Source organism: Caloenas nicobarica, chromosome 1 (genome assembly GCF_036013445.1).
Source record: "Caloenas nicobarica isolate bCalNic1 chromosome 1, bCalNic1.hap1, whole genome shotgun sequence".
NCBI classification, from domain to species: domain Eukaryota; kingdom Metazoa; phylum Chordata; class Aves; order Columbiformes; family Columbidae; genus Caloenas; species Caloenas nicobarica.
Window position 1 is genome coordinate 13,126,682 of NC_088245.1, and position 18,167 is coordinate 13,144,848.

At 37.9% G+C, this 18,167-nt stretch overlaps 1 protein-coding gene across 5 annotated transcripts in view; it reads left to right on the forward strand.

Moving 5' to 3' along the window:
- The window catches only part of MAGI2 (membrane associated guanylate kinase, WW and PDZ domain containing 2), a 758,699-nt gene that overhangs the window by 505,171 nt on the left and 235,361 nt on the right, over positions 1 to 18,167 (forward strand). For all 5 annotated transcript variants that reach the window (XM_065629412.1, XM_065629428.1, XM_065629445.1 and 2 more), the window contains exons 4-5: positions 261 to 476; positions 11,062 to 11,275. In XM_065629412.1, the coding sequence (XP_065485484.1) occupies positions 261 to 476; positions 11,062 to 11,275 (430 nt within the window). The remainder of the gene's footprint in view (positions 1 to 260; positions 477 to 11,061; positions 11,276 to 18,167) is intronic.

Consider the following 18,167-nt stretch of genomic DNA (forward strand, 5'->3'; position numbering starts at 1 on the left):
TTGTTAAATTTTCAGGAAGTGTTAGTATGGTATAGCCTTGTGGGCATAATTTGATCACTAGTGCTACCACTAAGAAAATCGATTACCATTTTATGAAAGGTGAATATCTAATGTTGCACAAAACGTTTTGAACTAATCTTCATATTAGCTGATTAACCAGATCCTACCTTAAATAATCCAAATAATTTGAGACAAAAGAAGAACCAGAAGTATATGTATTTCTGCAAGTTTACGTGTCGTTCCTTTTGTTTCCTTTCCAGACAACTACTACGGCACTCCAAAGCCTCCAGCAGAACCAGCTCCATTGCTGTTAAATGTGACAGATCAGATCCTCCCAGGAGCCACTCCCGGGGCTGAAGGCAAACGCAAGAGGAATAAGTCTGTGAGCAATATGGAGAAGACAGGTATTGAACCACCGGAGGAAGAAGAGGAAGAAAGACCTGTGGTCAATGGAAATGACGTGACAGTAACACCAGGTCTGTTCTTCCTTCTTACTTTGCAATGCATTTCTGTTATTCACAGAGTCCTCGGTTACCTCTTTCTGCAGTGAGAATATGCATGTCCAGGTAAGGATGTTCTTGCAGAAGTGAAAGACGGGAATCTTGGATACCAGGATTTCTCTCAAGCCTTAAACAAATTACTTAACCTCCATTTTGGGGAGTCATCTCATGTCAAATACCATAAAGATATCTGTCTCTGAACTGGTCACTTTGAGCCCTATTTATAGGCCAAAGAGAAAAATATCTGCTTTCTGAACACAGTTCATGTGATCTGTTTGAGATTTCTAAGTTAGGAAATCAATCATGAGTGCCTGCTTCTCTCCATTGACTGGAGAGGGAGTCTAGAGAACTGTAATTTGGTCAATTGAATGCAGTCTCTGTGTTTCAGATCTCCTTTTTCTCAAGTGCTAATACTCACAAGAGAATTCACTACATTATAAAGTGGACTTTTGTAAATTGTTATGAAATTTAGCAGTATTGTGGAAGAATAAAGTTATCGTCATATTAATGAATTTGTGGCACTGCCAATGAAACTCAGCTGGCCGTACTATCAGGAAAGACTCTTTTCAGCAATGTTCCAGACCTTGCAGAAAGCTGATAAAGATTTCAGATGTCTAGTCCTAAAAGGCAGCTGTTGCTTTATCCCTTGGATCACAGCACTTCAGAAAAAAAGAGGCTTGAAACAGAATCATAGAATCATAGAATGACAGAATCATTTTCATTGGAAGAGACCCTCAAGATCATCGAGTCCAACCATTAATAAAGATACTGACTGGTACCCTGCATAAGAACACTCCAGCCTTTTTCAAAGCAGGGAATCATCTTCTCCTTCATCATTTTACAGTATTTAATAATTTTTATTCTGAAATACCACTTGTTCAAGTAGGAAATTACAGAATCCAGACTTTTCTATATCTCTGAGAAAAAAACTCTGTGAATCTTTTTCATGAACTTCGAAATTCTCAAACAAATTATTGAAGTCTGTAGTGACAATCATACGGTTGAGAAGATAAAAAGGAATATTGCAAGTTCTTTAAATGTATAGGTTAATGTGGAACAAAACATCTATTACCTAATCCTCTAAGCACTGTAAAAAGGATTTTCATACTGCAGGTTCTATATATACTTTTTTTTTCTCCCACTGCATTAGAAAGTACATCAGATTGAATATCTCCCCATCAAGGATGTATTTGCAACATGTTTTTTCTGTAGTTGTTGCCTAACATTACATGTAAGGGCAAATCCCTGTGCAGAATCCATCCCCGTGTACAAGGAGGGTAGCAGGGAAGGTGGGGTGGATCTCGTTCTCCCCTCTCAGCTCATCAAAGGTCTGCAGCATCACTCCCTGGCCATTGCCATCACAGGCTGTACGAGCCTTGCTCATCCCTTCCACGCAACATTGCATCTGTCGGCAATGCCCTGGTGCTTTAAACCTTTCCTATACAGCTAAGCAGAAAAGGCTGGAGCCCAGAAATCCTTACATAAAGCATCAGCACTGGCTCTGTTGCCAGGATACTTCCACAGCGAAAGAGGCAAAGGCAGGATTTGCTCTTTGATATGTATTGTAGAAATCATTAGAAAGATCGTTCTTTGCAGTTATTCGAAATGTGCCACATAACAGACCATTACTGAGAAGCGATTTCCAGGGCAATATGTTTCATCTCAAACTGGATCAAATGGCAATGTTTACCTGCTTTTCTCCTTGCACTGTACACCTCTAATTCATTTCTCCCAGGCAAATTCTATGTGAACGATGACTAGGCAGCACCCAAGAAACAGTAACTGGCATGTGCTGTGTTAAAAAATGAAATAGATGAGCATCGGTGTAAGAGAGCCCCCCCTCCTCCCCCTTCTTGTCCCCACAAAGTAATTCCTGTAGGTGTGGCCAGCAGAACAAGCAGCGCCTGTGTTGGCTCTCATGGTTTCATAAGCAGGGTTTTGTTGTTCACTTACACTGATTGAGGACTTCGGGGATTGTAGCAAAGCAGCTCTGTACATACATGCTGTGTTGCCTTTGTTGGGCGGCGAAGCTCCCACGGACCCTGTTTCTGCAGTCATTTTCTCTGTGAGCTGACAGAGTCTTAACTGCCTCTAAAATGTGTGTTCCTTTGTAGTTTGTGTCTTTCAGCAATCAAGAAAACCATACCATGTTAATTCTTTTCTTTTTTTTCTTTTTTTTCTTTATTTTTGTGTAACTCCTGGTGGAGGGAGCAATCTGGTTTTTATAAAGAACCAACCAAGGCAGGATTTTTGTTATTTCCAATTCTTTTAGAAAGTGTATTCTATGTTAAATGTTTCACTTTTAATGGGAGTCTTTTATTAAATATAGGACTCTTGGGACATCTGAAACATTGATACATTTTTATAGATGCTCAGCAACGTAATGACTTATTAATTACCAAAGGCATCAGAGTGCTTGCAAGGCAAAGGACTGCTGTAACACCTAGGACTGCTAGGTTGAAATAGTAACAGATCTAAGATGAATCTGAATAAAATAAACCTGTCTTTGTCAAGCCAATTAGTGACATTTGTAGTTGCAGAGATCTTTGTGGTTTGGTCTTATTTTTCAGGCCACTTTTTAGTGTCGAGAAAATCTGTGCATCTGTTGAGCTTTATTAGTAGGAATCAATTTTTCATTAATTCACTTCCACATGCCTTGCTTCGTCGGCCATCGGATTTCTCTCGGACAGTTGTATTTGGACAGCCTGGAGATCTTCATCTGCGCTCCATAATTGTCTTCTTGTTAATTTGTGCTGCCTAATGTTTTTATTTTTTATGATTGTCACCTGTTCTCATCCCAAAACCCAACAAGAAGCCTTCTCACTTCTTTAGGATGAGGCTTTTGGCCATTTTAGAATGAACCACACTCAGTCCTTCATCCTGGATCAAGTTTTCTCAGGACACAATGGTATTAGTTGAGTGATGGGATATATCTCATTCAATTTCAGTATTATATGCCTGAATTACTTACTTTTTGTTTGAGCTACTTGTCTCTGCTCTATGTAAAGTAAGGAGAAAGAGGCAATTCCAAAGAGTAAGAGAGCATACCTGTTTTATATACCCATTTGAGAGTATCACCTCTGCAATATAGAATGCTACAGATGCACAGGAGCCTAGATTGTTAAATTTGAATGAAGAATCATACTATTTCCCAAGCAGTATATGAGAGAGACAATTTCTAGATTGGCTGTTAAGATGGCCAAGTCTAGAGTTAGCACTGGGTTTCCCACACCCAGTGCAATTGCCCACATTACTGGACTTGTGGCTGCTCTGGGTTGGATCTCTGCCATTCACTGAGATATCTTGTATCTGAGAAGCCTTTCCTGATGGACACTGCATTGAACGGAACCATTTCTGTAAATCCCAAGCTTTAACAAAAGAGGTAGAAAGACTCTTGGTTAAACTGCAACCTACTTGTCAGACATTCAGTTTTCACTGCAGTTGCAGTTTGTGTCTGCAAAGAATTAAGTCAGTCTCCTTCGCAACCAGAATCATTATTTGACACTGTGTTGGTCATGTCACATTTGCTTCACACTTCTGACTGATTAAGTATTTATCATCCAAACTCCAGAAGAACCAAAGAATGCTTACGTATGTGCATTAATCTGACATTACTTGAGCAATGATAACTTGCACGCAGAGAATGAAATTTCTGGCAGGCTCAAATTAATTGGAGGATAAGATATGACATAGAGTTTCAAAATGATCGTTCCATGCCTTAGGTTGATAATGAAGCAAAAGGCTAGAGTCCCAATGCCGTCAATCACCACACAAGGTGCAGTCGTCCCAGGCAACAAGTTGAGCTTATTATTTTATTTTTACACAGCAAAGAGCCAGAAGCATGAAAAAAACACACAAGGCATCCAAGAGCCTTGAGATTTTACGAAATACAAAAGTTGGTATCCATTCATGTTTCTGTTGTAGCTGTATTCTCCATTTATCACAGCTAAGTCACAATCTATGACCTACAGAATACCCCATGCTCAAACAGTCTCCATGTCTCCTGATTTTCTTCCCCTACATCAGCTCCTAGTTCTTATTGTTAGTAGTCAGGGGAACCATGTCTCCATGCAAAGCACAAAAACGCAAGTGTGGCTACAGCACTGTGGAAAGGGAGAAGCTCCAAGGCTGTAGCATGATATTTTCACAAGAAAATAGATGCACATAGCTTGGCAAACATGAGTTAAATTACTCTTGTATCCAACAGTTATTTAAAATGGATGGGCTGTTTCCTGTGGAGAATTTAACAAATTAGTCATTTAGATACAATAAGGGTAGAAAGAGCTGCAATATTTTCCTTCAGAGCTGCTTAAACCACTCCATAAATTAATATTTAATAATATTTCCTTTAATTTGTTCTCTGATGATATTGCTTAGGTCATCTGAGTTTTGGAGGAAAAGAATAAATTTTTAAACTTTACTGCATGACTAATCTGCAGCATTAAAATAAAGGAATAAAGTGACAAGGTCTTATTACATGTTTAGATGGCAAATTTCAAGAGTTATGCTGTGAATAATAGAAACATTTTAAAGTGCAAACAACAGCATTGATGAGAGCTCAAATTCTGACATTATTTGTCATGGTTTAACCCCAGCCAGCAGCTAGGACGACACAGCCAATGTCTCATTCCCTTGCCAAGTGGGATGAGGGAGAGAATCAGAAAGGAAAATAAACCTCATGGGTTAAGACAAGAACAGTTTAATAGGACAACAAAATAAGATAATAATAATAATAATAATAATAATAATGATGGAATACACAAAACAGTGATGCACAATGCAATTGCTCACCACTCACGACAAGGATAGGCTGTTTGATCTGGAGTGCTAGTATTTGCCCCCTTGGGCAACTCCAGTTTATATACTGAGCACAACATCGTAAGTTAAGGAATACAACTTTGGCCAGCTTGGATCAGCTGTCCTGGCTTTGCTCCCTCACAGCTTCTTGTGCATCTGTCAGAGCATGAGAAGCTCAAATGTTCTTGACTACCCTGCAACTACCAAACCATTGGTGTATTGTTGGTATTCTTCTCATACTAAATCCAAAACACAGCTACTAGAAAGAAAATTAAGTCTATCCCAGCTGAAAACAGGACGCTATCATGACATAACTACTGGAGGGTTTTTTGGGTTTTTTTTGGTTTTTTGGGTTTTTTTAAAATGGTCGCCATATTGGCTTAGAACTGTATAGAGAATATGTCATATCAACCAGTAATATTTTAACTGCTGGTATTTTTCTACAGAAATGAACTTACCATATTTAATGATAAGTAGGTATTTTTAACATACACATTATCTTGTTCTCAAAGTTCTTTGTATTCCACATATGCAATAACTTGATGATGCTTTACTGGTGTCTATTCTGTCACTTCCCAGGACGCTCTTGAAATACTGTGCTAAACTGCTTTTGAAAACTCGACCATGTAATTTGTTTTGTGGTGAGATGGCAGCTCTACTAGACTATTTCACTTGCCATAAAGTCAATTGATTAGGTCTTTTTAGTGGCTAAAATACTTCTGGACACATATTATGGTACAGTTTTAGGATCTCTTTTATATCATATTGTCTGAAGATAAATATTTGTGCTCAAAGTGTATTACTGTGATATTTCAAACTTTATTTATACGTTTAAGACACTGCTAGTTTTTAACCAGAACTCCTATTTTTTTTTTATTTTATTTTTTTTTTCAAATCAAGCATTATATAGGAACATATATTAGCAGTAAGGTGAATCTACCTTGCCTGGAGTATGTGAATGGCAGATACATATAACAAAAAATAAGACGATACCTTACATCTGTATTCCAGATAAATGTGACTAGGCTGTTCTTAATCTTATTAAATGGTGTTAGGCAATTCTACCTCAATTACTTGGGCTTTAGTCATCATGATGCCTTCTCTATTATCAAAGTAAGCTATTAAAAGATAATGATCCAGGAATTAATAATTCATGAGATTGGCTTTAAAATAATTATATTTTAAAGTTGTTAAATAAGCATTAGGTTTCTTTTTTCCCCCACTATATTTTGATAACAATCTCTATCTCTTCAAGCTCAGAATATTTTTTCTAATCCTCAAGGCTTAATTTTCAATTTTTTTCTTCCATCATGATGGCTCAGATTTGTTAATATAGTTACTGAAAATCAAGAATCTGACCGCATGACACCTGTTGAAAATAAGGTCTTGAGAAAGAAGACATATTGCAAATATCATGGTGGAATCCCAAGACACAGAAATGTCACCACGTCTGTGTTCTCTCAGCCCAATTGACTGATCATTAGCCATTGTGTGTGATGCACCTGTGCTCCAAATTTACTTGTTCTACTGCAGTCATATGTGCTGTGCGGCCTTATGTCTTGTCTTCAGTGTACAGTATCCTTCCTATAGCAGAAATGTGGTCAAGACTGAATGTATCCTCAGGTATGCAACTTATAGATCTGTCAATGATGCTTGAGACAGATGAGACCTTACTTTTGCTTTGCAGAGATAAGAGCAAAAAACCCAAAGAATTTATAGCAATTACATTGTGCTGTTCTCAGGCGAAGTGGAGACCATATATATTCTCTGCTTTGCAGAAAGCTTTTACATATTTGAAAATGCTTCCCCTCTCCATCAGTCTTTTTTCCTCAAAACTGAAAATATCTGGTTTGCAATCTTTCATACTTCCAACTTTTTCTTTTTGGTTTTGTTCTGAGTTTTTGTGGGTTTCTTGTAGTTTTTTGTTTGTTGGGGGGGGGGGGAGTGTTTTGTTTGTTTGGGTTTTTTGTTGTTGTTGTTGGTTTTGTTTGTTCGTTTGTTTGTTTTTCCTTTTCTATCTTCTAGACTGTTTCCCATCTTCCTTGAAATGAAATTCTTGAAACTGGTCACAGTACTCCTGATTAAACATTACTGTAGCTGAAGGTGGAAGGACCTGTATTTCATATGCCTGCTCTTCTTCCCTATTATGATCCTTGTTTTTCTTTTGCAATAATATTATTATTGACCAAGAGTAATGGTTAGACATCCCTTACACATCCCCATACCTTCATTGTATTTTCAGTAGGAATTCTGCCTAGGCATTTGCTCCCTATCTTGTACTTTTACAGCTGAATGTGGCACTTTGCACAAGACAGGTGCTACATATTTTGGAAAGACAGGGCGGGGTGGGGGATTTAAGGAGTAGTAGATAAGGAGGAGGTTACTTCAGCTCCCCTGGGATCATACAGCACTGCTGTGGGGTGCAACGAGGCAAAATTTGCATTTGCCTGTCTTACTATTTTATTTCTTCCCACAGGCAGATTCACATTTCCAAACATCATAATATGATTGTAATACCACATAGTTCAAGTATGAGTTAAGATTTAGCAGCATGAGCTGCATATGGCTGTAGAGCTGTAGACCATCACCCTCTTCAAGGCTGGACCTATTTTTTGTCACATTATTCTAAAAGGCTATATGTGTCAGTGTCAAAAGTTTTTTTGTAAGATCATGAAAGCTATATCTACTATTTCTCCCCAAGGAACAGCACCTGTTGCTCTGTCATGAAAAGAAATAAGATTGGTTTGGCACGGTTTCTTCCTGAAAAACCTTGACAATTATTTATCACCTTTGAAGAGCTTACATTAAGTGGTTTGATTGCTGGTACCAATGTCCACCTAGGAATTAAAAATAGAAAGAAATGAACTTACAGTTTTTTGGATCCTTCTTTTTTTTAAAAAAAGACATAATATAATAGTCTAATTGAGCAAATTATTTCAAAGGGAACTTAGATGCTCAAAAATTGGGAATATAAAACTATCTGAAAACCTAAATCATAGATACTTCGCTGAAACCAGGACTGTGTCGATTTTTTTCTAAGTTTCTTTTCTGCATCATCTCACAGGTGTAGCCATTACTAGCAATGAGTCGGCTTCATTGGTTCCCTCTGTAGCCCAGGTTTCATTTAACCGGGCTCTGCTAATTGAGATTAGCTGCATCATCTTAACTGTACCTGACCTGTTCTCTGCCCACTCCAAGTTCTTTAGCCCTATTGCTGACGCTAATTATGTTAGTCATTTAAACACAGGTAATTGTTTTGCTGTAGTGACTGAGGCAAAAGAAACACTAACTGTCTTGGTATTTTTATGTGTCAGATATTATTAGCTTTCCTTCCTTCCCACAGAGTGGAATGAGTCTGATTTTGGTCTTCTTATTGATGCACTTACAGAAGTTTTTCTTGTCACCTCTAATGTCCCTGACTGCATCCCACTTTCTAGACTGACTGTTCTGCTTTGCTGTTACATGCCCATATTGTTTTTCTGTGTTCATCCTTAACAATTTAATCTGGTTTTCACTTTTTGTACAATTCTATATCAAGTAGTAAACCATCGAAAAGTCATGGCTTAATCAAAATGATCTCTGATTATAATTACTATTTTTCTTTTTCATTAGAACAATTTGTGCTTGCACTCTTAGTATTGTTCGTTTAATCTTTACGAATTCTCCTGAACTCCTTTTCCCTCACCATTCCTTGCCAGAACAACAAATTAGTTAATTCTGTAAGTTTATTAAAATCTGGGGGGTTTTAACACCGTTGTTCTTAATTTTTTGTTGTTCTTTGTTCTTGCTGTCCTAAGCATCACAAATTAGATCCTTTAACCCAAGTTGTCTTCTACCTCCAACATGTGTCATAAAAATACCTGCATAGCTCTGTGCTCTGGATGCACTGTTAGTTCATTTAAGAAATTGTCATCTTTTTGAGCTTTATTGTAGACTATGTTGTTGACTTCTTTTAAAAACATATTTTCTCCTTTCTTTTTTTTATAATTATTGACAGACTTCAATACAGTCCATATAGTGTTACTCAGAGCAAGTGTATATACATTTTTGATGATACAAAGCCACATGTACTTCATTTTTTATGTATCTTTATGAAAAAGCTATAGTAGTCTCAATATAGTCTTTATTATGGCAAATACTTATCCTTTTGATTAAATACAGGTATACAAGTTCACAGTTTGTTCTCAGTTCTCCTCTGATATTCATTGTCTGTGTCCCTACGAATTTTATCTGTCGGTGAGCTTATGTCATTAGCCTTCATGTAAGCTAATGTAAAGCCATGCTCACTAGGTCTGAGATTCATCTCCCCTCATTTTAACTATCTAGAAACTGAGCAACTAGCCTAAGGAGGACTGAATTTGGTTTACCTGCCTTAACATGTAGGGTTGTTTCAGCCATCTGACTAGTTGTAGAGATTCAGTCAATATATTAAAATTGTGAAATTATTTTAATTGCAGTTCATTTGGCCGAAAGTAGGGGTCTGATTAGTTTTTCAGTGAGATCAGGCTTCATCAGAGTGCAACAGAACAAGAGGATCCAAGGATGAGAGCTTCTGTTGTCCACTGAGGCAAAAGATTCCTGCCACATGTTTTCAAGAAATAATTCCTACATAGACCATATGATAAAACACAGCTTACAAATGCATACCTAATAGACTGGTCAACCACATTTATTCACATCAAGGATGAAGGACTCTCTTTAATTGGACAAGTTCTCTGGAGCATCCTGTGTTTGAGCTAGTAGTAGTCAAGAAATATTGTGTTTTCTCCACTGTCTATAGTTGTGTGCATGGAAGCCATGCTACGTGATACTCATTCATGTAGAAGAACATGTAGACTCTGATGCGTGGAGTTAAGTGTTCAACAACGTGGACAAAGCACATTTAGACTCCTAATATTGCACACCTCGTCCTTAGTTAGCTGGGTCTTTCTGAGGTATCTTTGTGGTTTGGTCTTATGTTTGTGTTCAGCAGATGTTTTAACAAATTTCTCTAAATTCTACCACACTTAGCTAAAAGTGTCTGGACTGGACTGTGGGAACTGATAGTGGTAGAGAGACTCTTGGACACCACATACTTTAATTGTGACTTTATGGAAAGTAAAATCAATAAAAAGTGAAAGATCAAGTACTGAAGAAGAAATAGGAAAAGAAGACTCCTTTCTGAATATTTTATTGGTGAAAGTGAGACACAATCACATGGAGTACAGGAAGCATTTGGTTTCCACAGATTATATCAGTGATGAAATCACAACCACTTTCTATACAGTTAATATATTGTTACAAGTTATGGGTGTCATATTGATTTCTTTGATGTATGGATATAGGTAAAGCAATTAGTGTGGGTTTTTTTTAGTTGAAAAGGACCTGTTGTCTGTAGTAAAACAGCTGAGTACATGTTTTATGGGTGTATAGTTTGAAAAGTTAAGACACAAGACAGTAGTGTTGCTGGATATGAGGCTGCCTTCTGCTCAGTGCTAATTGCTGTTCTGGAAGGACTCCTGGGACAGAACAAGCCAGAACTCTTTGGCTTGTTTCTTAGCTCTTTATTAGTTTCTTGTTTCAGTTTGGGTTTATTGCTTTATTTTCTTTTATTGTGTTCCAGATAAAATGCATCATCAGAGGTACCCTTGTGTAAACCCAACAGAATTTTTCTCTTTATTTCAAGAGTTGCAGTTCATAGAGTATTGCTTGGAGACTTGCACCCAGTAAATTATCCACCATTAACTTGGGATATCCAAAACCTGTAATTTCTCTTCTCTTGTAGAATCAAGTGAACATGAAGAGAAGAGCACAGGTGTCTCAGGTGAGGTATCTTCCACCCAGCCTTGTCCTGCGCCAGGATATACTCAGCCTGAAGATGCAAAGGAGGATATGGATGTAACAAAGCAGACTAAACCTGAAGAGAATGATGACTTGGGCCCACTGCCTGATAACTGGGAAATGGCTTATACAGAAAAAGGGGAAGTCTACTTTATTGAGTGAGTCTTATTTCTTCACTTTTTAATAGCTATGTTGTATTTAACTGGGTGGGGAAATGGTTTGTGTGGTGGCGTGAAGCATTGCACTCCTCGTTAAAACGACAGGAATGTTCTGGCTCTCAAGGCTCCTGAGAGCTGGTGGCAATACCTACGTTACTGACTTACATTGAAGCATGCCGGGTTTTAAGATAGGTGACTGGACTGCTTAGCACTTTGATGAAAGTAATTAAAGCTGTTGTTCTTTCTGTTGAAAGCAAGGTTTTTCAGCTGTTCTGGTGTTTATGAAAAAGTAGCAGAATTGCCGATTTCTTCCTTCCTTTTGTGGACAGAGGTGGAGAATGTTGAACTTTTTGCCAATTTAAGGAAAGATTGGCTAAAAACTAACTAGTGAACAGCAAACAGAGGCCACGCTATATTTAGAAATAATAAAAGAGATAAATGGACAAGAAGGAGAATTAATTATGTGTAGAAAATGTTTCCTGTTGATAGGCTATACATACCTATTGCTACTGTTGCTAATTAGCCAACTCATTGAACAAATGGATGTGAAAGTTCTTTCTTTTCTAAGTGCTGTCATTAATACACGTTACCAGAATAAGAACAAAAATGAGTGGGTTCATATAAGGTCATGTTCCACAAAAAAAAAACCCTGAAAAAGGAAAAATTAACATCTTCATCAGCAGAACACTACTACAGAGGTAGCAGTAGCATTAATGTTTGCTTTAAGGAACTGTCTCAAACAATTTGGAGTGTTAGTCATTATTCTGTTTATTAGCAGGTAAAAATAATATTTGGCTGGGGCACTTCTGCTTTAAGTCCTTTATTTCGTGTAAAATTTTATGACTATTAATGAAGTGTAAACAAATTATAAGAAAAAAGTTTGTGCACGTGATTTTTCATGAACATTGGCGTTACCACCTATAGCTTCTGGCATATACAAGGCTGAAAAGATCAGTAACTATTAAAACATAAGTGTCTTTGCTGAAAAGGACAAAAATATGCTTGTTCTAGAAAAAGGGTAATTATAGTAACTTTGCCCAAGCAAGCGGAGAAGAACTAGGATGACCTCGGGGCTAGCTCAAAAACTCGTTTCCTTCTTACCTCACTCCCAAATTTAATTTTTCTGTGCAAATTGAATGCTCTGACAGAAAGCAGACTGAATTATGTGGTAGTTTTATTTTACTTGTGACAAAAACCTGTGATATGTTTGGAGGGTGAAGAACGTGATGGTGGGTAGGTCACTTACACACCAAACTGACAGCGGTAAATAATGCAGCAGGCATTTTAATAGGAAATAAGTGTGTATTTTGTAACAAACACAGTGAATGCAAATAGCCCTGCTGCTCTACAGAGCAGCCATTCCACTCCACAAATTCGTTTGATGTTACAACTTACTTCCTCTCCTGGAAATGCTCTGGTTTACACTGCAGTTCTGACAATGATCATCATTCACTTCCACTAAGTGAATGTTATGTAAAGCAGAGAAATCAATCAGAGGTGCAGGCTGGATAGAAAGACTGTTATAAGAGCTCCTTGCCTTTGAGATTGTATTATTAAATAATGTAGTTGCAAAAAAGTGCAATTACACATTTGTAAAAATACCAGTTATTTACTAGAATCTTAGCATAGGAACAACTCTTTGATCATTTGAGTTTTCACATTGCACAGTCTTCACAGGGTTAAGTAGGAATGTAATGCTGTGGGGATGCTGTTAAATTGCCTCTTTGTTTACAAGTCACTTTGGTTAATGGCATGAAGAGACTCCATTTGCTGTCGCAAAAACCAGAAAGATAAAAAGATAACAAAAGCCTATTTGTCTAACAACATCTCCCCGAACAGTAGTAAAGAGTGTACTAGATTATTAAATAATAGATGAAAACCAAACATTTTTAAAGTGTACATCACAATGGGTGAAAAGAAAAGTCATACTAAGCAGCATCTTTTATTGCTTTATTCAAGGCTCCTGTGAATTGTGCCTTTAAACCCTAAGGACTTTAAGCAGTGAGTGATCTCAATCAAGTTCCAGGTTATCACAGGTATATCCAAAGGTCTTAGATTTCATGGCAGTATTTTCATTCATTCACCTCAAACTAACCTTTAAAATTTGTATGTGAGCTCATTTGTCAAAACTGCCATCAGCAGTAACGTGGCAGATTTACAGTGAGAGAGTGACTTTGCAAGAAGAAAGATAATTGTCTGTAGACAGTATTAATTATTTGTTAATCATTAATGGCCCAGTTAGCATTTTGTAAATCACACCAGAAGGAATTTCCTGTGCCTCAAGGTCTGAAAAGAAGAAAAAAATGTGTACGAGATTCACTGGATGATTCAGAGGACGGTTGTGTTTTAGAGCATGGCTTGATCTGTTTCTTCCTTTCTTCCCCTTGTTTGACATAGGTGCATGACCTAAGTGTTTACCTATATTAGCATTCACAGACAGAACAGCAAGAGAACCCTTCTTACTGCATAAAACTTACCATTGTTTTTCAGGAAGAGCTACTTAAGTACATTTATTGGACTGTTTCCAGCCTCCCTTACATACAAATCCAAATTTTAAAATACAGGCGCACCCCACACAAATAAGAGTCCATCTTCTACATCTGCTTTCATTGAGAACATATGCTAATGAGAACATGTAATAATTAAAACACTGTATATAAATTGGAATACCACCAAAAAACCCCTCCAGTTCTGCTCCTTCTTTCCTGCTTTAAATTGTGTGATAAGAGTGACCTATTTTGGCGTGCCTAAATAAACTGTAGCCATCACTGGCTTTCAGTTTTTCCCTCTCCCAGGGCTCAGAAAAGGTTGCAGTTCCCCATAGCTTCAGACTTCACCTTGGCAGCTGCTCTCAAACCACGTACTAGAGATGTGAGTGTGTTTTCCTCGCAAAGTCAGCAGATGTTAGCTGTGTTGGATCCTGGGCAATCGATGTTTGCTGTGTGGGTCCACTGCAGTGTTGAAGGGAATACAAAAAGGACCGATACTCTTGGTGCATCTGCTATCACATGCAATAAGCCTTAAATGTGGCTCTCACCCAATTCTCCAACTCCATCACATTCACCATGACATTATAGACTCCTCTGTAGGGAAGGTTACACATTACGATACTTATTTATAAAAGGCAGAATTGACTTTGCCTCTCTTTCCAGCCTTCTCTCCACCTGTAGGTAGCAGAGCTCTCTGGAAGGTGTGCGGGGAGAGTAAGTGATTAAACTAGGAAGAGCTGCAATTCATTAAGCTGAGCTACAGCTGAGCCTTGATGAATAGTCTCAAGGACATTACATAGCCCATAACAAAAGCTATTTATACTGTTCAAAAGTACATATGGTTTCTTTTGCTTATACTACATTAATACTTATTTTGTTAATGTGGAAAAATATAGAATAAACACAAACCTCTGTAATACATCTTTAAAGGAGCATCTTTGACTTGTGGTGATTTTTAGGAGAATTTAGCCACATGAGGTTTAAAAAAACCAATTTCCACTACATCTCACAGACATTCAGTCTCTTCCTACTCTGAGCAGCACAGTCAGCATTGCTTTCTAGACCTGTTGCAGTATCTTTTCTAGTTGTTAAAGCTGCTTTTTTTATGAGAGCACTGTAAAAGACTACAAAACAGCTATAAAATGGGTCTCTGCCAAGGACTCTCCTTTTCGCAGTAAAAAACAGCCATTAAGTTTTTGAATACAGCTGGTGCTATTTCAGGTGTTACCTGAAAAGTACAGCTACAAATTGGAAAAGTAAAATCCTGACCTAGTTTGTTTCTAAGGATATTGCTGCAGACTTCAATGGGATCAGTATTTCTTCTTAGTAGTTTTTAAGGTAGGAACGTCTTTTGATTGCAGGAATAACATATTTATCCTAACATCTTGCTTACTTGAAGAATCATGATAGTTTTAGCTGTTCCTGGTTGCTCCATTCGTTCAGCATCAGAAAGCAGGATATATTAGTTAAGCCTGGTTACACCATTACGTTTAATAACTTTATCTTCTCTACTAGAAGATACAAAAAGTACTGAGGTGGAAATACACCCTTCTGTCTGCTCAATATTACTTCCATATCCTGCAGTGATTGCTCAGTCTCTTATGAGCTAGCCTGGCACTTTTGCAAGTATGTTCCATGATCAGCGTATCAGTGCACAATACTGAAATTCACCATGTTTTGGTTCTATGGTTATTTCTGCTACTTTAATTAAGTAGCAATTAAGATGAAGGATTGTGGTTTTTGTTTCACATGCAGTTTTAATATTCACGTCTGATGGGTTTTCTTCTTCCTTGGGAAACAAGCCATCTTGCATCAGTATGACTTTATTGTGTGGACAATTCTAAATCATCAGGGCTCATGTGAATTTGATCGTAGATGTCCATCGTTCTTTTTCCTTGCTTATATATTGTATTGGATTTTCCAGTTTTGGTCAGCATAACGATGATCAGATTTCTGATGCTCTTTAAACTTCGATATGATTTAGGGTGGGACAGGCAACAGAAAAGACCTCTCTTGGTTTCTTTATCCTAAGACCATTTCCTTGCCTCATGACAAATTAATTAGGAATGAGGAGATGGTAGAACTGGAAAGAACTTGGACAATGCTGAATTTTTTTCTTCCCTCACCTTTTGATGTTATATAGACGTTCTCAGTCTGTACTAGTGGTGCATTGTCCCTTGCTCTCACTCGTTTTTATCAATGCTGACATCCAGGTCAAACTGCCAGCTCAACACCTGTTGTCTTTCCTCACTTTCTTAGTTCTTCTCCCCAAAGGTCTCTGCTGCTCTGCTCTGCAGAATTTCTCTTCCAACACCTTTCCTCTGATGTTTGCAGTGGTATTATAATTTTTCTCCTTTGTATTTACTGAACTAGAAGATTCAGCTCACCTGGCTTGCCATATAGCATTAGTATCTAGTATAAAGCAGTTGCCAAGACTCCTATGGTCAATGGAGAGAGATAATTACCTTCAGAGGCTGATTCATCCTGCCTGAAGATAAGGGCAGAATTAGTTTGCCTTAATGTAGGTGCTTCTACCAGTAAAGATGCCCTTGGATATCCATGGGTACCTCTGCAGTAGTATGTAATTTGTGTCAGGAACACACTTTTGAAGCAAATCTTTTGTCTCCATGCACTGTGATTTGGTTCACATTTCAGAGTACATGAACTGGATTCCTTTCAGATGAAACTAAAAAGAAAATTCATCTCTAGGAGTGCACTTAATTGTCTCCAACCCCTGAACCCTTGAACTCAGTCCGTGAGACCAGATTTTAGCTAAAACCAGCCTGAATTCCTTCTGATCTAAACCGTGTCCATATCTACTAATACATTTGCAACATCAGTAGACTGCAGAGTGAAACATTTGGTGCTGATGACCCAGCATCCACAGCTACTAGATCTTTTCAGTTGCCATGGGCTTCATGCCTGTGAATGGTTCATAGTGCATTAGGTGAGCTCTTGCTGTGTATCATCTCGTTTAAATTCGAGCGTGAGAATCTTACAAGTTGGGAGAATATTCAGTGTGTAAATGAAGATAACTGAGAGATTCACTTTGAAAGTGACCTCCTTATCTGAGCCAAAGCAGTATTGTAGAGGTATACCGATAGACCAAGACATCTCCATGAACATGGCAGATATGACACAGATCCTGTCAAAAACAGCGCCCTTCTGGAGTTTCAGCCAGAAGTCACTTGGGACATGCCATAGCACCTAGTATGTCACTAAGAGCATATGGTTAGGTCCCCAATCCCACCAGAAGATAGGCAAGATAAATTATTCTGTATAGGTGCCCCTCCCTTGAATAGACAGGAATTCTACACAATTATCTGTGTAATTTCTAGATGGCTGAAGTCACATGAAATGAAGCCCATTTTTTATCAGAAGTTAACTCCCTAAAGGAGAGTAATCTAAGCAGCAGAAATTACCATAGAAGGCTTTAGGCATTTATATATTCCCCAAAAAATCATATATAGGTACCTAGAGGCATCACCACTGTATTTTGGCTGAGCAGTGCCCAAGGCCATCTGGGATTCACAGGACAGGCACCTCCAAACCTGCGTCTCTTAAGGACCCTGTATTCCAGGCACATCTAACAAACACACTGGCAGTGTGAAATGCAGCACAAACTACCAGTCATAGCTGCTGCCATCCAAAACACAGCCAGAGGACAACTCCCTTTTGTATCTGGCCCTACATGTGTGCAAGAAGTTTGGGTAGCACCCCATGAAGGAAGCATTGCAAAATTGCCATTTTAATGCTCTGTTTTCATGTCAGTGTCCCCCTGCACATAAATTACTCGAAAATAATTACTGTGTTATCTGAAAAGCTCTGCAGATCTACAAATCTTAGGCATACGAAAAGGAGGGAGCAGTGAGCATTTTCAAAGTGAGGTGGCCTATAGTGCACTTCGTCTCATGTACTCCCTTTGCTCAAGCTGTTATATTGAGGACCATCTTGAATGTAATGTACTCACAATAAAAACCCAAACAAACCCAAATGTGCTATCCCCAAATACACTGAAGCAGCAAATTGATAAATACCCATTTGGAAATGCCTTTCACAATAACATGCAAATTACATATCTTGCAAGAGTCACATTTTAGAATAGGTTTGCAGTGTTTTCAAAAGACATTAAGGCTATTACTGTCAGTAACTACTTTCTATATTTCCTTCAAAAATGTTTCAAGAGATCGTCGGAAGGCTTTGTTAGTACAAGAAACTTTATCTCTCGAAGTGCTTTAAACTGACAGATTATTAACACAAATCCTTTATATGCAAACCTTAGGTAAAATAATACACTGTCTAGCAAATATTATAATAAAAAGATAATACACGGTTAAATTAGGCCACAGTCCTGTTGTTTTTCCTTCCTAAAGGTGTGGATAAGTGTACAGTGAGATTTCTGG